This window comes from Lepidochelys kempii, chromosome 7 (genome assembly GCF_965140285.1).
Source record: "Lepidochelys kempii isolate rLepKem1 chromosome 7, rLepKem1.hap1, whole genome shotgun sequence".
Classification (NCBI taxonomy): Eukaryota; Metazoa; Chordata; order Testudines; family Cheloniidae; genus Lepidochelys; species Lepidochelys kempii.
This window is the reverse complement of record NC_136386.1, coordinates 34,560,135-34,583,252: the sequence shown is the minus strand read 5'-3', so window position 1 is coordinate 34,583,252 and position 23,118 is coordinate 34,560,135. Positions and strand designations below refer to the sequence as shown.

The 23,118-nt window shown below is 40.0% G+C and overlaps 1 protein-coding gene across 7 annotated transcripts in view; it reads right to left on the bottom strand.

Moving 5' to 3' along the window:
• PHF2 (PHD finger protein 2) overlaps nt 1–23,118 on the bottom strand; it is a 145,207-nt gene that overhangs the window by 17,844 nt on the left and 104,245 nt on the right. For 5 of the 7 annotated variants that reach the window (XM_073352167.2, XM_073352165.2, XM_073352171.2 and 2 more), the window contains 10 exons: nt 22,474–22,561; nt 21,200–21,306; nt 19,767–19,858; nt 16,463–16,552; nt 14,395–14,739; nt 13,768–13,887; nt 11,684–11,802; nt 9,877–10,055; nt 9,562–9,635; nt 6,926–7,083 (listed from right to left, as the gene is read on the bottom strand). In XM_073352167.2, coding sequence (XP_073208268.1) covers nt 6,926–7,083; nt 9,562–9,635; nt 9,877–10,055; nt 11,684–11,802; nt 13,768–13,887; nt 14,395–14,739; nt 16,463–16,552; nt 19,767–19,858; nt 21,200–21,306; nt 22,474–22,561 — 1,372 coding nt within the window. The remainder of the gene's footprint in view (nt 1–6,925; nt 7,084–9,561; nt 9,636–9,876; nt 10,056–11,683; nt 11,803–13,767; nt 13,888–14,394; nt 14,740–16,462; nt 16,553–19,766; nt 19,859–21,199; nt 21,307–22,473; nt 22,562–23,118) is intronic. The other 2 variants (XM_073352168.2, XM_073352166.2) reach the window with 2 other exon arrangements.

Genomic DNA, 23,118 nt, shown 5'->3' with positions numbered 1-23,118 from the left:
AATTTACTTTTATAAAAGTTTTATTCCTGCAGTGGTAGGTTGATGTCAAAGGGTATGTAAAAATTCTAGAAAAGTGGTAAGCTAAAAAGGAAGTGTTCTACATAGCACATAGGTTTAATGAGGGAAGAAAAACAGGTTCACTAGAATGCAGAAGAAAATTAATCTCTTCAGACAGTACAAGAAAGCAATTTCTGAAAAGGCAGATTCTGTGAACTCAATACTTACAATTCTTTAGAGCTCAGGAAAACAATAAAGTGCAAAAACCACTGACAAAATGAAAATGTGTGTGGTTTCTTTTAAATCACTATTCAATAGAAACCACTAATACCAAACATTTCCTGGGCAAATTAGCAACAACATGTCACATTCTCTTATCCAATGCTAACTTAATCCCCTTTAAAGTTTTTTAGGATTCCAGATATAGTAACATGAATACATTCAGCAAGTTTCTTGAAACTAGTCACAGTCATAAAGAATCCTAAAAATGAGTTAAGCCAGTTCTAACAGCTAGTGAATCAATGAAAAAGGACATCAAGACATTTATTTGGTGAAGAACACTTTAATCCTCCCATTATCATGTCAAACACCTTCATTTTCTGTCTGTTGCATTCATATTGTACACAAAATCTACAAAAAATTAACTTATTTTCTTCGCAGTTTGTCTCAAACACTAGACTCTCAAAACAGTGGAAACAGACCATCAAAAATGGGAGAATTAGAGAGGAATTGCCTAAAGCAATACAAGCTTTAACAAATAAATTGTGGAATCTGATCAAAACCAGCAGTTCTGAAAGTCAAACCACAAACTCAACATGTGTGTAAAAACCTCTTAAAGAGACAGACAGTTACATATAAGTCAAAGTGTTTCTCATTAGGCCATGTTCTTGCAGATTTGCATTAAGTCATTTTGTTCTGCTTTCTAAGCCAGAAAATGTAGAAGAAACAGAAAGCAATTATTAACCTCTGGAAAGCCATATCCCCTTTCTATAACCTTAGAAAATTTTTTTTTTAAATACCATTTATAAAAGTAAACTTTCTGTTAGTTAAAAACCATGAAGACACCCACCTTGAAAATGGGAACAGAGAACCTCATAGACAATAGTACAGGCCCCCACACTGGATGGAGCAACTAAAATATGCAGCAATGTGCAGAACTAGTTGCTGCTTTGTCACTGAGCATATCCTGTTCACTTTTTGTTTCATTTGCATTAAAGGAGAGGATTTGGGGAGGGTTAGAGAAAAGGATATTATTGTGCAATTTACTGGATTAAATTCATGCCTTTTTGCACGTGGTTTTGCATTTTTGTAACTTCCTCTGCTGTATTTTTTTTCTTTCCCCCTTTAAAAGATACTTTACTAGTGCTTGGAAAGTTGTCACCCTTGAGAGCAGAGGGGGAATTAGCTTACTTCAATAATTGTTCACTGTGTAGTAAGCATCTGGTGATTTTCAGCTGCTTACATCTCAGCAACCGAAAGAGGTACTGCACTGAAAACTGTCAGCTCACACAGAATCTTGATCTGTAAAACATAGTAAAATTTAGTAAAACTTGGTTCAGCCATTGCACACTCCATAGGCAAAGGAAACGTTCAAACGGACAAAAGAGCATCAATACAGTAGGTGTAACATCACAGCTCATTAAAACGATATAGATGGGGGAATTCTTACACCGAATAAGAGATTTTAAGTTACAGTTAGCCCAGCCTACTGTGGGCACAGCTGTGGCCCATGGTCTGATCTAACTCCCACTGGATCAGTGGATCAAGACCAGCTTGACTAAGTAATGGTTTGTGGAGCGTCCAAGAAAAACTTTTCCACGTTAGCTGATTTGAGAGGAAGAAAAACCAAACCATAGAAAGATGGGAATTATTAACACATGGTAGGAAAAACCAAACAGTACCACATTTGCATTGTGCAGCATTGTAGTATGTGTGTATATTCAGGAGTTTTTCTTATTAAAAAAAAAGCATGTTTATATATATTTAATAAAAAATGAGTGATTATGAAATGAAATATAATAATTTCATTAGGCAGGAGCTTTTTTCACTCAAGCTTACACCCATACTACCAAAACCCAATTGTTTATATAAGAGCCAAAAGTGATACGACATGTTCCCACGAAGTTACAACACACAGTATAGTAATTCATGCAGAATTTAGTTATTACTGCATTTTAGACTTAGATTTCAGAAGCCATAAAGGCTATGAATGCACTGGATACAGTGCCTGGTAAAAGGGGAGGAAAAATGAGAGGGCTAACTCCTATTCTGTTATTGAACGGCTTTGTGACCCATTGAAGTCAATGGAATAGCATCAATGCCAGAGTCTTTGAGGATTATTGTAACTTTCACAAACGTTTCTGTTTGATACATTGCAAACAAGCAGCCAGCCTCATTATCTGTCATACACCCAATGTAACAAAAATGGCTGAACCAAATTTTAATAATTCTTGTGTTTTATAGACGCTATTCTGTTGTCACATCCCACTGCAAACACAGCTGTAAGCAAGTCTTGTAACGTTATGCCCCCCCTCTCAGTAGAATGCATTTAATAATTTTGAGAAACTTAAATGTAAATATGAAAAGACGACTAAACTACATCAGGGTGTTAGGTGAAAATGGAATTAACAAAAGTTGTTCTCTAATCTGATGATGAATTCTGATGTAGCATTTAGATATGAGATGGCTTTGAGGGGAAGAGCAAGAAGAAAAGAAGTTATAGGTTAAAAAGTGTATATTTATTACTAATTGTAAAGGAATTAGAGATGGGTCCAAACCAAACTCTGGAAAAGTGCAGATCAGGAATCAGATCCAAACTCTATGACTCAGGTCCATCTCTTAAGACATGTCTTTTAAAAGGTTGTTACTCAACTCTGCAAAAACAGTCTTTAGCAGATGGTAAGCAATAATTGCCTCCACCTAGGCAAAAGTAGCAATTAGCTAAGACTAGGTCTGTTCTCTAAGAGATACCAGCCTCCTCTAATCTAGGCTCCCTTCCTCTTCCCCTTAACACCCTCTTCTTCCCCTGCCCCCCACTGAAAAAACAGACCTTGTATACACACGGTTCTGGCATTTTTACAGCTGTGTAGCCTTGCTCTGAGCCTTGTCTACAGTAGTAGCCCACCACTGCCAGCATCCCTGGAGCTGCATTGATGTTGAAGTGTTAAGATGAGAGTCTGCAAATTTCATTCGGGTCAGTCAAGTGACAAGGTTTCCCCCAAAACACTGAAAAGATGTCAAAGGAGTTTAAATGATACATGTATCACAGCAAGAGTAATTTCCAAAGAGCTCTTCTGTATCAGAGTTCATTTCCTATATCTCACACAGCTGTCTGAATGAATGGCAGAGTAAGCAGTCACATAATGAATTCCTGAAGGGTAAAAACTCCTTTAGCTCTGCAAGTCTCCCTCCTTCAGGTTTATCTGCACCTCTACTGCCTTTCTTGGCACTCTACACTTCAATCCTGTCTCATCACAAAGCAAACCAGTTCTCTTTTAATCTCACTGATACTATTTGCTGCTACAGTTTCACTTGGCAACATTCACTACTGGGTGTGAAGCACCTCTGTTGGAATTCTCTGCATTGCTCTTAATTTCCAGAGTTTCTTAATGGATAGATAGTTTCTTCTTCTTCTTTGGAACCTCCCAGGGAAAGAGCTCATTCCACTCTACCAAGGCCCTGTCATAACTGCAAGCTGCAGTTTAGCAACTGTGTCAAGAAAAATGAAACGCCCAGTGGAAGGAAGGAGAGGGTAACCGTGACAGCACCGATCACCTGCACCTTCTGAGCTCCACACTCCCTCCCAGCTCTCCCAAAAGCCCCATGTCATGTTCAACCATAATTACTCCATCATGGATCCTGAGACAACATGGAATTGGCGGGAGGGCTGGAAAGAGAATGGCTGCTGCAGACCGACAACGATACAGCCGGAGGGCTTCCCAATGATCCAGCCTCACAGCTGACATTTCCAACCTTTGTGCTTTGTGCTTACAGAATACTGTGGTTAGCGTCTGTCACACACAACGAATAAGCTTTGTGAATTGTGAAGAGAGTGAAACTTGTTTTGAATAGCTGACAAAAATTCATTGCTTAATCTGTAAAATGGGGCTAATGATACTGCGCTCCTTTGTAAAGCACATCGAGATCTGCTGCTCCTAAGGGTTACTGATAAATTGGTCCTCTAGTAGACGTGGAGCAAAGGGTACTCAATACAGTCTGCAATACACATTGGAGTGGTCTCTTAAGACTGGAGGTTGCCTACCAAAGGTGGCCTCTAGACAGGGTTTCACTCTATTAATTACATCATCATCATCAAGTCTGCCTTGAATGACAGTGTTCAGGGGTTTTTTCTGCGTAGTCCCTGTATCCCTGTTAATTACAACTGTTAAGCATCCTTGAATCCTAACTACTTATTTTGATTTGCTTTCTTTCCCGGGGTCAGTAAATCCTGTTTACTGAAGGAAGCCATCTGGGATAATAGCTTCCTGGATTCTCCCATACTAAGATCAGATTGTACACTCCTTTTAAGCAGGCATAAACTCATGCTGATTTCAGCAGACATTGCCTGAATAAGTTGTGCAGGACTGTTCTCTAACCCCCTTAAGGCTTTTACAGGAAAGAACTCCATTTATCATGCACTCCTTGTTTTTGGTACATTCTCCCAGAATTGCACTTTTACATTTATTTACATTGTCATTATTATTTGTGTTACCGTAGAACCTAGATGCCCCAGAGCTCCATTGTGCTAGGCACTGCAGAAACACATGTTAATAGACAGCCACTGCCCTGAAGACCTTACAGTCTAAGCTAGGGTGACCAGATGTCTCAATTTGATAGGGACAGTCCTGATATTTGGGGCTTTGTCTTATATAGGCTCCTATTACTCCCCACCCCGTCCCGATTTTTCACACTTGCTGTCTGGTCACCCTAGTCTAAGCAGACAAGACAGATAAAGGACAGGAGAAAGGAATCATCATCATCCCTATTTTACAGATGGGAAATGGAGGCACAGAGAAATTGAATGACTTGACCAAAGTCACAATGGGAGTCCGTGACAGAGCCAGGCACTGAAACCAGGTCACCTCAGTTCCAGTCCAGGGCCTATAAAAAAAGAACTATTAAGCCTTTTACAGAATTATTTTTAAAAATGCGTGCAAGACTCCAAATCACTATCACAGTACAGTGGTTTGGTTAATAATTACAAATACATGGTCATTTTTAAATAAAACACGAGTAAAGCTGTTCTCTCTTTATGTCCGTAACAAGATGTGAGTCCAAGTTTCTGTTTCTCTGCTGAAAACGTAAGATGATGTCAGTACCAGCTAAACAGAACATATTCCTGCAAGGTGCTAGGCATTCACGGATTTGTTTTTTATTTGTACAGCACCCCAGGTCCTTCACCTAGGTTGTAGGCCCTAGACAGCATGGCCTTTTACAGACATAGCCTTTGCTGAAAAAGAGGTTAGAAATGAAGGGCCAGATTTTGGTTTCTTTACTCAGTGGGACTGCAATTGTGAGTAAGACAAGTAAGGCTGGACACCAATTAGATGGATGATCATACAGATGATGGGAGAAAAGAGAAAGCAAGAAGGGGAAATTGTTCTGACATGTACATGGGAGGTATTTGTTTTGCTCTTTTTAAAGGACATGAGGAAGTGGACCGTACCAGGGTAGAGTGAAGAGATGGGCCTCCTCCTGATCTCAATGGGCTGGAGACCCAGAGCCTGTATCTGCTCAAGCAGGCTCACTGCGGCCGAAAGCTGATGAACAGGGCTGCTCTGCAGGGGAGCCAAAGCAGGGAGGCCCCACAAAGGTAGGACACAGACAGTCTGTGTCAGAGAAGATCACCATGGTGAATTTCTGTGGTTTCCATTAGAGGGGAAATACAGCCTGTCCAGGACCATGGATTCACTGGGGAGCAGGCACAGCACTTTGCATCTGCTACTTCACCCCAAAATCACTAGTAGTTGTGGCTCTCCTGTAAGGCACTATCCTGAGAGATGTTCCTTGGGCTGAGCTCACAGTGGACCAGATCCAGCAGGTATTAAGTATGTGAGCAGTCCCATTAATTTAAATAGGATTACTCACATGCTGAGATTAGGCATGCATTTAGATACCTTGCTGGACCAGGGGATGGATCAGTTTTGCCTTGCATTGATTTGGGATATTTAATATGTATGGTTTAATTGAGATGGGCCTGAACTAAAGTCCCAGGTCCAAACAGCCCGTCCAAGTCTGGGGTGTTTGTGATTTGGATCCACATTTTGCAGCTCTAATTTGTAAAATATTTTCCTTTCCCATTAATAGTTTCCAGTTTGGGGCTTAACACTAGTGTAAAAAACCTCCCAGCATTTCTCACTATTAGCCAGACCTCAACGATTTTGGCATCACATGTGATATCCCACTTATAATAGCCTCCGCTAAAACATTTCCAGCACATATACAGCATTGTAGATGAGCAAGGCCCCAAACTGATCCATGAAGACCCATTTTATGCTTAATGTCCTCTAGAGAAATTACTTCTTACAGCCATTTGTTGCTTCCTGAATTTTTTCTTTTTCCGAACACCCAATAATCCGGATTGTGTGGACCGTACCAAGCATTATAAAATGAATGCAAGTTGTTTGGTGCATAAATTAATGTTGTCCTCAAGCTGCATTAACTGAGCTGTCTCCTTTTGAATGAATCATCAACTTTATTGTTATTGCTTTGGTGGATTTTCAGCATTTACAGCTGGGAATGCCTCTAATTTTATAATTATACCACCAGGACCTTTTCCACCTGCTCACCTCCAGGGCCTGGGACATAGAAGGAGCTAGTTTACTGGAAAAAAAGTTATTACTAAATTGCAAAATCCTGTGTTAGCTGCACACATGAAACAGAGCATTATTTTGCTTTAAGAGAGGGATCATCAGCCAGGTGTGCCTACCTGTTGGTGTTGTACTCTAAACCCCCAACTTCCTTGCTCGCCTGCAAAAGATCTAGAATTCCTGCCGAACTTCCACTCTCTTTCTTCACTTTGGAGTTGCGGCCTGGCTTTGCCTCTGTGTCAATGTGAAGCGAATCTTCATCTGATGACTCATCACTCTGTCAAAGCAAGGTAAAAGCTCAAAAAAAACTGAAACAAGCTACATTAGTCAGCAAGCTGTCAAATAGTTTTGCAGCATGACGCTAGTCTTTTTGTTCCCCCAAAACTTGAGAACAGAACTGTTACTGTGCTTTCCCCATAAAAGTTAGGGGCACAGTTTGAATGGGTCTCTTTACAGCTTTGTTGTTATATTATCTTCTCAGAAGTATTAAATTGACTCTGAAGAGTGCCAGACCTATGGAAGTCCCCTATTTATCTATCATCTAGGCAACACCACTTCAAGCTTCCCCACGCTATCTTTCCAATGTGCCTCACTCTTCTTCTGATGGCATCCCTGCCCCCAAGTTAGAGAGGGTTCTTTCCTCAGGCCTATCCAGTCCTTTGTGTCACTGCTAAGACCACCAAGAAAGGATACCAATTTCTACCAATTATGGTGCTGGTTATGTATTATGAACATTTGTGCTCTAGCATCTGCACTGAGACCGACCGTCACCTCATTTCACATCAGTCAGGCAGACACATCAGATGGGAATGAGAGCTTGGAGAATTTTTTTCAGTCAAATAGTAAATTTGCCAAAAAATGAAGTTTTGGGGCAACTGAAACTGTTCATGAATTCAAGCTGAATTCGGCCGATGGTTTTGGGAAAATAAAAAATTAGGATTTTTTTTTTTAAGTCAAAATGGTTCATTTTGACATTTCATTTTGAAAAAATTCAGTTTTGGTTTGAAATTAAACAATTTTCTTCCAGTTCAAACACTGAACCAAAAAAATCAATTACTCGCTCAGCTCTAATGGTAACAATGTTGAGTCACTACTAGACTGTAACCATGAATGAATGTACAGGTGAGAAGTTCTGATTGCCCTTAAATATCCTTGAGCCATCATGTCTCCCCAAACACAGTTTAAGAAGTCTATGCTATTCATGAAATCTGAATGTCTTGGATATATACAGTTTATGTCAACCGTCTACCTTGCTTGTTGCAAGTGATTCAAATCATATAATATGCATGCAAATTGTCCCCTATTTAACGCTAAACATGTGCTTAAACGTTATCCTGAATAGGAATGGACCAATGCATGTGCTGAAGAGCTTTCCTGAACTCCAACCATAAACAGTCCCACGGCAGTCAGCAAGAGTGCTCAAGTGTTTTAACATTAGGTATGAACCTAAGTGTCTTGCTGAATTGGGGGCATTATAGATGTGAGAGAGACTATAAGGAAAGACAGTTCCTCTTATGTACTCAGTAAATAAAGCCTTTAGTTACCATGTAATAGGAATCATGGGCATCCTGTAATATAAAACACCAACTATGCTAACACACTGCTCACATTACTTTAAGAGTAACTTGTTGAACGTACTGTGTAGAAATGGATTAGTGCTGACCAGTGCCCAAAGAAAATGAAGAAGCTCATTTACTGCCACAGGCCTGGAACAGAGCCAGCAATGCAGTGCGGGTGTGAGCACTGCCGAGCGGGTCACACTCACCCTCCAGAGGAGGACGTGAGCCTTCATGTTCTGTCTCCTTCTCTCGTTGTTACCTGCTTACAAAGTTGTCCATCATTCCTGGCCATGTCTCTGTTTTGTATTACTTCCCTTTTCCCAGTGAAAGGGAAGGAAAGTGACAACATTTTGTTCCTGTAAAACTATTTCCTGTTCATTTCGTTGTCTTTTCTTCTCCCCAACCAGCCCTGCCCCTAAACTCCCTGAAAACCTTCCAGTCCCCTTATATTTTACTCCAGTCTTCATTTCCCGCAGTGCAGATACCATCAGTCTGGATAAGGAAGAATGGACAGGACTATCCTTGCAGTCCACTAACTCTGCTTCTTAATTGTCAAGAGGATTGCTGTGAGTGACACGTGCCATCTTCCTTCCCCACACAGACCGAGCATACATCCGCAACAGCTGTGCCAGCCTATCATGAGGTGCCCAACCCTGCCACCACTGGGAGTTTCTGGTGTCCTGTGGCAAGAGAATTGAGCCATACAACTCATTTGGGTGGAGAGGTGTCTAACAATAAAATTCTGCAGAATGCTTGACAGGTCCTAGACTCCATTTACATTCACTACGGCAGAGGACAATATATGAGCAATCAAGCCACGGTAACAACTAACCCCGATCTGCTACAATATATTAATGCAATCCACTGCAAACATGGCAGGTCACCTCTAGTTAACTAAATGAAAAGACATTACAGTTGGATACAAATAAATCGACAAAGTCTTTAGTACATTAAGGGTCTGATTCTCATTTACAGTAAGGCCCTTTTACACATTTCTGGCACCATGAAGTGGCTTTAGAGTGGTTGCAAACGTAATTCAATGACTATTTCATTGAGCCTACTCAGTGCTCACATGTGTTTAAGTGGATCAAGGTCAGAGGACTTAGCACCCCATAGGATCAAGCCCTTAACGTATTTCTAAATGTGTGGAATGGCACACAGATACAACAGGGAAAGGTACAATAATAATAGAATACCTTATACAATACTGACTCCACCTTTGGCTTCTTAACTGGTGTGTGCTGTAGCGTTTCTTTTTTATCTGATAAAACTGAAGAAAAAAAAAAAAAACCTGTTAAAGTTGAGACAGACCTTTCACTAACTCCAGAAACAACCTGTACGGCCTCAGAATACAATTTGAGTCCATTGTATTTATTTTAAATCTTGTGCTGCAAGTAATATGTACATGTTCTTTATTTATTGTAAAACTTATAATAACTTTAAAAAGTAGTTTTGAAGAACTGGATACAATTTAATTGCACAGATATAGACAAAACAGGATGCAGTCTTACAAGGTAAATCTCTCTTTGTAGTGTTTTTCTTTCTTCTAATTGGAAATTCGTCAATTTTCAGTTCGCCATCATCTGACACATACTCATATTCATCTCGCACAGGTTTTGTTTTATCTTCTTTAAAATTTTGCAGTGACCCAAACACACCAGGATTCAACTGGGATTTGACTCCCTTGGAACTATAGAGACAAATATTATAAAATCTGAAATGATAACATTTTCACATGGAAAGCGTATCAAGGAGACACTCAGCCACATATCAAGGTAACATTTCTTATAAATGTAGGGAATCAGAGCTTGGTAGTTTTAAAGATAGAGTGCCAGTTCACATTGGTTTGCATGTGTATTGTTTTGCACGGGTTTCACAGGACCAGATCCTCAACTAGTGCGAATCGGAGTTGTTCCACTGACTTCAAATGAGCACTACGTTGACTTCAATTGGTTTGTACCTTCCGAGGATCTAGGTCATAATACAATCAATACATATGTAATACACACACACTACATGAAATCCATGTATTCCATTTTCAGTTGATTTATGTAGAATGTGCCCAGCCTAGTCTCCAGGGATACGTAGATACAGTATAAAATAAAAACTCAAACTGACAAGAAGTCAACTCAGAAAAATATCCCTCCAGCTGCAATTAAAGCTTAGTCCAGTTAAGGCACCATCCTCAAGCATCTGCCAGAATGAACAGATAAACCTTTCAAATTGCCATTATGGCCAATAAATCTGGACTTTGTCAGATCAAATTCTAGAGATGAGCGTGCTCTGCCTGGATTGGGAATAGAGCAACTAACAAGCACTCAGATGTGGTTTCCATTAGCAGGCGTGCCAGTTTCTCTCAGCTGTTGAGATGGAGGGGGCGGTCTTTAGGGCAGGAGCAACACAAGCACTTCCTCATAATCGATAAATGTTGATAGAGCCAGTGGGAATTGCTGGTGGCCAGGACTGCTCAGGATTGACCACAGTGGAAATTTTCCCCAATAGAACAGTAGCAGCCAGTACACCTGGTGGAGTGTCCCAACCACACCTACCACTGACTCATTCTCATTTCAACCAATAGGCCTGCAATAAAATGAACTGTGGAGGAGGACGAGACAAAAAAGGAAGAGAAAGGGAGACGAGGAGGACAAAGCGAGAGGACAGAAGAAGAGACAAGGGCACCCCAGCTGCGCCTGGTCAACAACAAATGGCACACAGGGATAGATCACAGTGCAGAATCAGGCAGAATGTGTCTCTATAAGGATACACGCCCCGAAGGCTGGAACAGCTCCAGTGAAATGCTGCACAGACTACCAGTTCACATATTTTTTTTAAAATGTGTATTATTTATTCAGTGATCCAGGTCTTGTTTAATCCAGGTAGATATTAGAACCATGCCAGAAAATAGGGGATTTTTTCTTTTATTACTGAGAAAAGTGAAATTAAAAAAAGGGTGAATGAAAAAATACTGATGTTTTAGCCTAGGGCAAGTTTTTACAGCCAAGATATAAACTACTGGTAATAGAGATTTATAATTGACACATTCTAACTGGAGAACCAGTCTAAAATGATAAACATACAAAATAATCTGAACTGCTACTATCTCTGTAAAACCACTAATAGGGATCTGATTTCATAACTAAGAAATATTTTAAGCATATTGTAAATAGAATTTACTTACTTAAAAATAATAAAAACGTAAGCACAATTTTTACTTTTGAACATAAGGCCAAGTTTGTCACTTCCCTGTCTAAAAACCTCCCAACCATATAGTACAATTATTCTTTATAATTCAAAGCGAATTGCCATATTTTTACTTACCCAAGCAGTTTCTTGTTAGAGAAAGAAAATGTAAATTTATTGTCCTTATTTCCTGATAAAGGTGTCTTTTCCAATTTGTGTTCCTCTTCCATTTTTAATAATGAATCTGGTTTACTGTTCTGCAAATCATGAAAACAGCAACAAAATTAGGTTAATATGTTACCAATATTTTTAGATTTCTAAGCCAATTCTGGTATTTATTACTAAATAATTAGGATACACAGAATGTATATGCGTACGCGCACGCTCACACACAGAAATGTTTAGTTTAGTTTTCACTTCAGTTAGGCCCAATTCAGGAAAGCATCCCCGCTGAGGATAGCACTGAAGCACACACTTAACTTTAAACATATGCTTAAGTCCCTTTTAAGACAATGGTTGTTAAGCACATGCCTAAAGATGAGCATGTGCTTAAGTGTTATCCTAAATGGGGATGATTTTAAGCATGAGCTTAAGTGTATTACTGAATCAGGCCTTTACCCAGGTGCTCTTCCCAACCAAGTCCATCAGAACTGTACCCATACAACTAAGGGCAAAACTAAGCATATTTTCAACAATATTTCCTTAGTTTCATTTTTTGGGAAGTGGTTTTAACCACACCTTGACATGTGAAAAATTCATAGTATGTATTTGTTACCCCTTACTAATATTTTCCAGACTAATAGCAGTAGAGGATGTTAAGGAATCAAAGACATCACAGTCAAGTTAATTTCATTGCACCAGTTCTATTAATCCAAACAGTTCCTTGGGGTTACCCACTGGCAGAAGCTGTCTTTGTAGCAGAATGATATTGTCATAAATTGTTTTCAAATACAGTTTAAAAGGGGGATACACCTCCCTCCATTATCAATATTTTGAACTTGTTACATGGAAGAAACTTGGAAACTGGGATCTGCCTGGATCCAGGGAGTCAAAAGCAACAAGGAACAATCTTTATTTTGGATCCCTCAAGCTGCAAGTCTCTCTCCGAGACCTGCTCACTTAGAGACTGTGCTTTCATGTCACACATCTAACAACTTGGCAGTTACAGGCACCCTTTTTTAAAAGGATGGGATACGATAATTCTTTCTTTTCCCTCTGGAAGGGAAGCTTCAGAATTTGCCCCTTAATCTACAGTAGAAGCAATGATAACTATTACATTACGTGTTTTATATTTTTGGATTTAACATCAAATCAGTTAGAGTTTTGTTTTGTTTTTTAAATACAGCCCTTGCTTTCTTCTAAACTGTATAGGCACTGTCCTCAACTGGTGTATATTAAAATACATTACCACCACCAGTCATCATCTGGTGATCTGGCTCAATGAGAATAGCTTCTTTGCTAATAACAGGAAGATACAGTCGTTCTCGCTTTTTTATGTATTTTTGGCAGGGGTGTGTGTGTTAGGGATGGGGGGTAAGGAAACAACAGTTTTGTTTCATTTTAAGGAATGATGAATCCTTTCTCATAAGCAGCCTGTAGAATGCTCTGAAATTAAGACTATTACAGCTATTACAGAATGAATGTTATGGACTACATTCTTTGCATTGCTCCAAAATGGTCTGGAGTAAGATTACTGCACTCCAGGAGTGAATTCAACCTACATTATGTATCTCAGGAGCCTGTCTCAATGAGGCAAAGTTTTAAATATATAGGGCCTGATTTGGATCTCGCTCACTCTGGTTTGACACCATTGTGAGTCAACTGATTTCACTGGAGTTACCGCAGATTTAAACCGAAGTAATTCAGATCAGAATCATGACTACAGAGTAGGGGTAAGATTATTCAGAGCTGTCTACAATTATTTCCTGACTGAAAATCTTTCTTTAATTTTCCATAATTATTCTAACATCTTTCCATAATTCTGGGGGGCCTGATTCTCTGTGTGCTTACACCTCTGTAAATCAAGAGTAACACCAAAGCACTCAATGGAGTAACACTTTGTGAAACCAATGAGCAAGTCTGGGATTAGGCCCTATATTTGCACAGTGTTTGTACTATACTCTGCTAGAAGATACACCGCTTATTCCCCAATTTCTAGTGTCTCCCATTGCTGTGTGCTACTGTACTCCAGTGTGGCAGCACAAGTTAACAACAGACTTTACCTTATATTTCCATTTGGCTTCCGTTTTGCTCTTATTGTGCTCTCGAATTTCAAATTTCTCCACCTCATTTTGCTTATTAACAACTTCCTTATTGGGAACACTTAAAACATTCTTTGCAGCCTGTAAAAAAATCACCACATACTCCTAAACAGGAAGGAGATGAGCTCCAGTTTTCCCAAGTTAATTACCCCCCCTTTATAAACATATATCTGAATTGGCTGGAAGAAAGAAATATTTTACGCCAAGAAAAAATCACACTGACACTGATTCTTTTTGACATAATAGCTGGAGTTTCAATCAAATATTAATGCTCAGAGAAATTAGAAAAATTTTTTTGTTTCTCCCTTGCCAAGGTCACTATAAAGAATGCTTTGATCTCCTATCTGTTGCTTCAGAGGCATGTTTCACAAACTGCATACAAACTACTTTTTAAAAGCCTTAATATTATTTCTTGTAGACCAAATTTAAACAATCAAGTGAAGTAGGGGGCAACCGGGTTCCATTGCAAAACTCTCATTATGTCAATGGAGCCAGCATTTTAATTTTTCCTGCATGAGACACCTGAACATAAGCCTTACTCCATGCTACTTAAAAACCATTGAGAGTAGTTAGAACAATGTAACGCACCTTCCCCTTCTTTGGCGTTTCAATTTTTGTCAAAGCCTCTTTCGTGTGCGCCTCCAGCAGGTCCAGATTTGGAATGGCGGGTGGCGGGCTTTCCTTCACTTTCTTTCCTTTCTTCTTCCCTTCTCCCTTGACTTTTGGAGTTTTGGGCGGTTTGGGGGGCTTGGGCGGTTTAGGAGGCTTGGGGGTTTTCACAGCTTTTGGAGTCTTTTTTTTCGGAACTTTTTCTACGGGTGGCGGAGGGGTAGTCTCTGGTACAGGCGAGGGCACTTCCTGCTTCTCCACAGGACAGATTTCCTCTACTTTCACATTGGCACTGACTTCTGTTTTGTTGACTTTGAAAGCATTCTGTAGTTTGGCAGAACATGGAAACATATTCAGTTCCAACTTCAAGACCATTAGTTATTCTGCAGCATCTCCCTTCCCTCATGGGAAATAAAACCTTAACACCTTCCTCTAAAGATAAGGATGCTCATGCCCAGGCTGGACAGGAAACATAGGGGAATCCTCAGGGAGCCTACAGCTTTCCAGCATGCTCCTGCACTGTTCCCTCCCAGCTGCTAGTGCAGAGGCCAGGTAAAAGGGATGAGGCTGGGGTTCCCTTACAACCAGCTGATCCCCACATCCCAGGACAATCCCTGGGAGCTGCTGACAGACAGCACAGATGACAGGTGCTTAGATCTTCACCAGAGGCTGGACTGGTGCTCAGGGGACTCAGGAATGGTAGCACAAGGGTGCCATTAAAAAAAATGCACCACACTAGGGACTCCGGTAGGGTGATCCACAGCTACTCTGGATAAACATACTAATTATCAGGCTTATTTGTAAAGCTGCATTTGATTTTCTAAAGTATCGGGATGCTTGTTCCAAACAAGACCAGTCACATAAGCTATACTTCCATAAGCAGAACGGCTGATTTCATATCAAAGCAGCTAATATTAATTGACTACACTTTAAGATGCAGATATTTATTTATATTTCCTTAGTTTGGTCTCTGGATTTTATTTGTCCTTTTCTTTTATCCAGAGAATTCCAATATGGAAAAAAAAACTTGTGAAATTAGATGGTCTTGTGTTTAAAATGCAAATCAGACATAACAGAATACATTTCAAATTAATTCAGATGTGATAAATGCAGCAGAACCGTGTTTCACACCCCCAGGTAAAATAAGCAGTAAAAAGCTGCACAGTTAAAATTAACAGCTTCTGACTAATTAAAAAGAAATTATTTTCTGCTTAAGTTGCCATTCTGATTTTATGTAAAAAGGCATAAAAGGAAGAGATAGATTTCAATGTCAGTGATTAAGGCATGGGTAGGAAAGAGATGGACCAAAACTAAATGTCAGTCTCAAAACACAAGAGAGAGCTTTATAGTGCATGTCATTAAATATACGGGGCCATCTATTACTCTAGATCCACTATAGGACTCCCACCAATATCAATGAGTCGTGTGCATGTGTATTAAGAGGCGTACTGTATATGGCCTACAGGTTTAGGTGCCACGTTATTAATTATTATTATTATTAATCATATTTATTCCAGTAGTGGCTAGGAAGCAGTTGAGCTAGGCACTGTACAAACAGAGTAGCAGTAGACAGGCCCTGCCTCGAAGAATTTACAATCTTAACAGAGAGCGCAGATGGTATGGTAGGGAAGGGGTGTAACACACGAGCAAAGTGATCAATAGGATCTTGGCAAACGTCATGTTAGTGCCATGATTTTTTTGTGGATTGAGTTAGGTGGGGATTAGCTAAAGAGAACGTGAAGTGAGATGGGTGAACAGAACAGAGCAGATGCGAAGAGAAAGGGGAGGAAAGAGGAGAATAAGGAGGAGCAGATGTGGATTGAGGCTGAGGAAGAGACTGTGAGGCAGGGTAAAAGGGGGTTCGGAGCAAACAGCCAATCAGCACAGGAGAGAGAATGCCTTAACATCACTGTTCCTAAATTTCCCATTAATTTTCCTGATAGGAATGTAATGAGAAAGCAATTCACTTATTTCAATAATCCTCTATTTTATGCTGCAGTTTACGAAAAATGCATGATGTAGTTAATATTATGGAAAGAACACAAACCTCACTTAATCTTATTTCTTTGGCAAGGTCCTTGATAAGTTGTGCTGGTTTAAAATGTTCCGGGAGTTCATCTTCATGGTCGGCTAGAGCCTAAAACAAAACACAGCCACTGTGCTGTTTTCACGCCCTTAATATTATTCTCACACACAATCAAAAGACTTGTCAACTGACCCATCTATATTTTTTCTATTTGTTCAGCTCAAGTAACACAAACAACATTAGATGATTCAGTTCAACTAAGAGACAAATATGTTGTTACCCTGTCAGTGTGTTATTTCTGCTCCCTATGGATAACTACTTATAAAATCAATAGTTCTTTTCAGATAGCATGTGTGATTTTACAACTGGAGCACTTCCTTTCTTTCCTCCCTCTGTGCCTTCTTTTGATAAGTTCATTTCCTACAGCTTCACCCAGAAGACTGGGTAGAGAACATCTCAGAAGAGTATCTTAATTGAGGATAATAGGTGAATCCCTTGCTGCCAGAGTGGGTTGGGAGCTAATGAAATTTGTACTCGCATGCCATGTTATAACATCCCAAGCTCTAATGTCAATAACTGCACCAGACCCCTATAAATTATTACTTGTTTGCACTTTTTTTATCCCACTATTTCATATCTGCTTACCAGGTTGACCAGTGGTTCTCAACCAGGGGTACACATACCCCTGAGGGTACTCAGAGGTCTTCCAGGGGGTACTCAACTCATCTAGATCAGTGTTTCTCAACCTGGGGGTTGCAGTTCCTGGGGGGTCATGGGACAGGTTTAGAGGGATCACAAGTGCAGGGCTGACATTAGGGGGTGGCGAGCAGGTCAATTCCCAGGACCCTGCACCACAGGGACCCCACAAAGCTAAGTTGCAAGCTTCAGCCCTGCCGCCCGGGGCTCAGGTTTCAGAGTAAGTACAATATTTATATTCCAATTGATTTATTTTATATTTATACAGTAAAAAACGAGAAAGTCAGCAATTTCTCAGTAATAGCGTGCTGTGACACTTCTGTATTTTTATGTCTGATTTTGTAAGCAAGTAGTTTTTAAGTGAGGTGAAACCTGGGGGTACGCAAGACAAATCAGATTCCTGAAAGGGGTACAGTAGTCTGGAAAGTTTGAGAGCCACTTTGGTAGACAAGTAAATAGGGTGACAGTGAGGAGAGAACTTCCAAACCAGAGTCCGCTCTGACACCCAGAGGACATGGACTGCAGGTTACTAAGGACCAAAGTTTGAGCTCGGCATTAACCAGTCTTCCATTGCTGTGGGCTGATTGGATGCAAATAAGGCACAGACATCTAACTGATCTAAATTCTATGTACAAACTTGTGCCCTCCGTTGCTCACGCCCTGCCAGAACAGAATCCAGTGTCTGAAAATCTGACCCTACATCTGTCAATCCCTGCTGCAGGTTCCCTAATTGTGACCCTACAGGTATGCTGTGATGTACTTGGAAATTCAGCAGCTAATCTTAAGAGACATGGAACAAGTAAATCAATTCTATGTAGGAACAATTATGAAACAGTCACACTTTATATTAAGGTTCCAAATAGCTCATAAAGGATAAATCAATGAGTAAATGACAGCTTCATAAGTTAATGAATTATTATAGAATCCAACAGATCAAAGGGTGGCTTATTACTCTGGCTTAAAACCATTAATAACATCTATTGATATGCTTATAAGCACCTATACTACTCATGGCTGTGACATGCTTATGACATCAATTAATCATTCATTAACCCTTTATAAACTATTTATAGATGGAAACAATATTAAGTGTGACCCATGAAATCATAACTGAACTTTAATGAGTTGCAGCAATATAAGTGAGGCGGAGTTGCTCTGACAATATGCATTCCTGATTACAATTCCTGTTGCTTTTCTTAGTTAGAAGCAAGAAGCCAAAGCAGAAGAAAACAAAAACTGACTGGAGCTAGAAATGCCATTTTTCTCTGGATTGACCCGCTCCCTTCTTCTTTTCAGTTTGCATCTTTCTAAACGTTTGTCCTTGTGGGGACCACCAGAACGTGTGCACAACCTTATCTCTCTCAGAAGAGGTGTGCCCTTCCCCTTGAAGTTCCCACCTGTTGAGACGACTTCCACAGACAGACAGGATCATTTGTAGTAGCCTCTTCCGAGACATTTGTAACTGCAGTACAAGTCTGCAGTGGCTGTAGGCTCATAAACTCTCCTCCTGACAAGTTTTCAGCATGGCAGATATCTTTAACTCCTACACTAAAAGAAGGTACCAGGCCAGATGTTTATCTGGTGTAAATGGGAGTATCACCATTGACTTCAATGGAGCTGCTCTGATTTACGGCAACCAAGAAAAGATGTCAGAAAGTGTCGAGTAGTGTTTACATCGATGTATTTCTGACCCTATCCTCAAGAGTTACATCAAGGAAAAAAAAGCATAAAATTAAAAACCAAAAGGAATTAGACTGATTAAAAGAAGAAAATAGTGATTACTGGGATCACTCATAATGGGGCTCCCCTTTAAAAACGGTGTCTCTTAGAAACTAAAGGTCAGAGGATTGGTGATGGAATATGGTGCCTTTTTCTTCTATATACGGTTCAACTATATACCAGGTCAGTAGTTTATGAAAGTTATGTCCATTTGACATTTGTTGGGTGGCCTGTGAGCAATGACTGGTGGTGTTAGTTCTGCTCAGCAGACTTCATCACAACACCATCAGCACAAGTGACGCACAGTTGGCAGACTCATCAGAAAAGCCAAGGACTGACTGGGTATGGAGACCCAACTAGCCTTGTACCTCTGCAAATGGTTCCACTCAATTAGGGCTGAGCTACACTGGATGAGCAGACCATACCATTTGAGGAAACTTGCAGGGCTAGTGTTTCTATTGCTCCTGTTTTGTGATTGAACAGCGGAGTTCTGCCTCCTCGCTAAAGCTCCTGTCCTCTCACTTAACACGGGTGTAAATCAAGAGTAACTTCACAGAGGCCAGTTGAGCTACAACTGGTGTATTTGAGAGGAAATTCGGGCCTGCAAGGTCTCCAATCTTTTGAAGTCTTCTCTAGCTCCAAGGTGTGCAGCTTGTTGTCAATTCATCTTGGTTTTCAAGAAGCAGGGACACTTTTATGCACATAATTATATGCCTGACTTTTAGTATCTCAGGCTACCAGCTGCTCCACTAATAATATATGCCCCTATCTCCCTCTCTCCAAGAAACTAGGATTACTGATTTTGCTACATGGATGCTATTTTTGTTCTTCTGTCCTATTCTTTGTTCTTGCTACAACACAAAGCAATGAAACAGGATATTTAAAAAAAAAAAAAAAGACATTTTCCTACCTGTTTTTTAGTCCACGACCTGAAAGCACCATTAAGAATTTTTGCCCCTTGGACTAAATGAGAAGGAGGCTGCTGCCCAGCTTTGTGCAAACCTAAGCAAAGGAAATATTCAATAATATTCAACCATGGTGGCCAATTTTCTATTTAAAATTATTTACTAAAAAATGTCTATCTGTGCACTGAGGTGGGAGGTGAGGGGGTATTTGGAGCCACAAACACTGGTCTTAGGACACAAATGTTTGTGGTTTACCTTAGTGCTCAGACTCTCATTGACTTTGGCGGACTTTAAATCAGGCCCTTACTTTGTATATCTGCTGCTCTCTTTTATTTCTGCTACAATTAAATGATACTGGTCACTCTGAATAAAAAAACTGGTATCTAAAATACTTCATTAAAGAGGGCTGCCACAGATTAGATGCCTATAACATAACACACTGCTTTCATCAGGCAAACAATTTATCTGTTGTTTTGGAGATATAAGGTATCCCAAATAATTCTGCTCATTATAGTTTTGTTCATAGCTAAGTCAAAAGGAGACCCCGTTGAAGCCCACATGCAAATGAAACTTTGGTCTTACTTATTTAAATTATATCCATTTATTTTATTTATTTAAAAAAGATCTCTGAGTTTCTCTCTTGCCAGATGATGCTGTGACAAGAAATTAAGATGAAGAGCAAAATAATTACAGTAAATAAAACGTGTGTGTGGTATCTATGTATATAATGTGTCTGTTAACTTTGAAGCAATCCAGTTCAGCAGCTCTTGTGCTCCCAGAAAACTTTACTTTTCAGCATCTGTGAAAGTCACATTGACATTACCAAGTGACCGGATTCTGCTGCCCTTACAACCAGGTAATTAGCAACTTGTTGAAGAAGTAGTTCTGTTAAAATCAATGGAGCACTTGAGAAATGAGTCACTACTCAATCTAAGGTCGGCAGAATTTGGCAGAGCATAGGGCATGACTGCAAATCTGGCACTCAGACTCTCTGGAAAAGCGATACTACCTTACAATGCCGTTGCCCTGTGATACAACTCAGCTCTGTCTTCAACTCTGCTAAACTGTTTAGGGGCTTTAGCATAGATAAGAGACAGAGAGAGGCTCCTCTCTGCACTACAAAATGTAATAATCCCTTTAAATGATTTGGGGGGAAATTACTGTATTATAAGATGGTGACCTGACATGGTTGTACTAGTAGGTCAGTACTTTCCAAATTTGTATATGTTCTTTTTACCCTACACACCAGCTAAGCACATTTATCTTTACCTTCTGTTGGTATCTTAGGTAAAATGCAAAGACTTGATTCTGCTAGATCAAGAACTGGTGATTTTGGCCTCTGTCCATCTTTTGGCTTGCACATCAACGGAAAATAATGATAACTCTATCCTCACATAACCACAGCTGAGAAAACAGAGTGCATGGAACAGTGTTCTACCTTTGAATGTCTCCAGCAGATGCTTTCCCATATACCAACATGCTGTTTCAAAATTTGGAAACTGGGTTAAGCTGACAATTTTCAACCGCCTTTCCACTTCGTACGCTCTGTGATACAAAGCGAGAATGCACTTTAAGTGTAACGGACTGCAAGCAGCATTACAAGTGAAAAAAACGTATAGCTCATTGACACATTAGAATGCAAACATCTTATGGATTTATTTCCCAGATTTGTATTTTTTAATCAACTAGGCTGGAATCAATCCTAAAACACAACATTAAAATAACACAAGTAAAAAGAAACAGTAAATTAAGGATGGAAAATGGTCTCATTGCACAATTTGTCTGACCTCAGAACAGACCTTTACTTTACACTTGGTAAGGTCTCCAGCTGGGCAGTTAGAAGGCCATATTCAGAAGGGTGCACAGTGTGTTGTAAGGTACATCTCCCACAGTAATGTAACATATCTCTTTTCTTCTGGTGCCCTCGTGCGTAAATTAAAACAACGTACTGTATGTCTACACTGCAACCAAGGAGTATGTATGCAGCATGTGTAGACATACCTAGCTAGCTCATAAACTGATAACAGTGAAGCCATGGCAGCACACACTTCACAGCAGGCTGTGACAAGCCCACTTGGAGCCCTGGGTAATTACTCGGGCAGCTAGCCCACATTGAAGTCCATGATGTGGTGGCCTCATCGCTATTGGAATGTGAACTAGCTGGATCGGTAGCATAGTTGAGGGTAAATATGGCTAAAGAGAGTTTACCCACTTACTTCTTGTTTGGGGAACATGGAGTTTAGTTTAGGTTAATTCACCCACTTCTTTTTTTTACCAATACACCACTGAGCCAGATTGGAGCTACCCTGGATGTGTCTACACATGCTGCAATTCACCCAACAATCAAAGTGCAGACACACCCTTAGATACCCTTGCATTTAATTAGATTGAGGGTAAATAATGTCTTGAGGAGTCTAAGTATAAATGAGTTTAAGGAAGCGGAAGTGTCTAACTTTTGCATTGCTTCTAATTTGGCCCATAACATACATGGGGACATAAATATTAAATATTCAAGCTAATTCTTAAAAGAGAGTATGGCTCAATTCATGGTCTGTTTGACCTGTAAAGGAAATCTTAAGTTCCTTACAACTAAAATTAGCCCTGAACCAAAATTTCAGACTCCAAATCAACAAGTGATTCCAAATACAGAACCTCAATCTGAAATCAAAGTACAGATAAAATTGATAAGGAAAAGCTGAAAACACAAAGTACCTCATCTGCATTTCAACACTTAGGCTATGTAGAAAATGTCCCGCAAATGCTAGGCAGTCTACAGGTGTGAGAGTTGCATAAATCCAACCTGTGAAAGACAGAGAAATAAAAGAGACACTTTGAGTAAAACCTGGAATTGTTATCACTGATAACTTGTAACAGCATGCTGCTGCAGTCCATGTAGTATCTTACTTCCTGTGTGGCCATCCAGATCATGGGCCCATTCCAGCCCTTTTAGTAAGCAAGGGTTATTCTGTTGTAGTAAATAGAGTTGCACGTACTTAAATCAGGGCTGAATTAGCCCCCGCTGTTTACATTGTACATAAGGGCCTGATCCTGTAACATGCGGAGCACCTTCATCTCCCATGGGAGTCTTGCTAATTCACTTGCAGCAAGATCAGAGAGAGAGAGAGAGAAGATGTTGCACAGATCAGTCAGAGAGCGACTGTTTTATTGTTACTCTGAAAAACAGCAGGAACAGAACAGTACCTGTTTTCAGACCATCAAGTGTAAAAAACCCCAAGTGTTGACAACTCCTGATAAGGGCTTCAAGCGTGGTGCTATGAACAGGTATTTTCCAAATATTTTATTTTCATACCAAAAAGCTGCTCCCAATTGAACCCCCTCACATAGGGATCCTGTAAA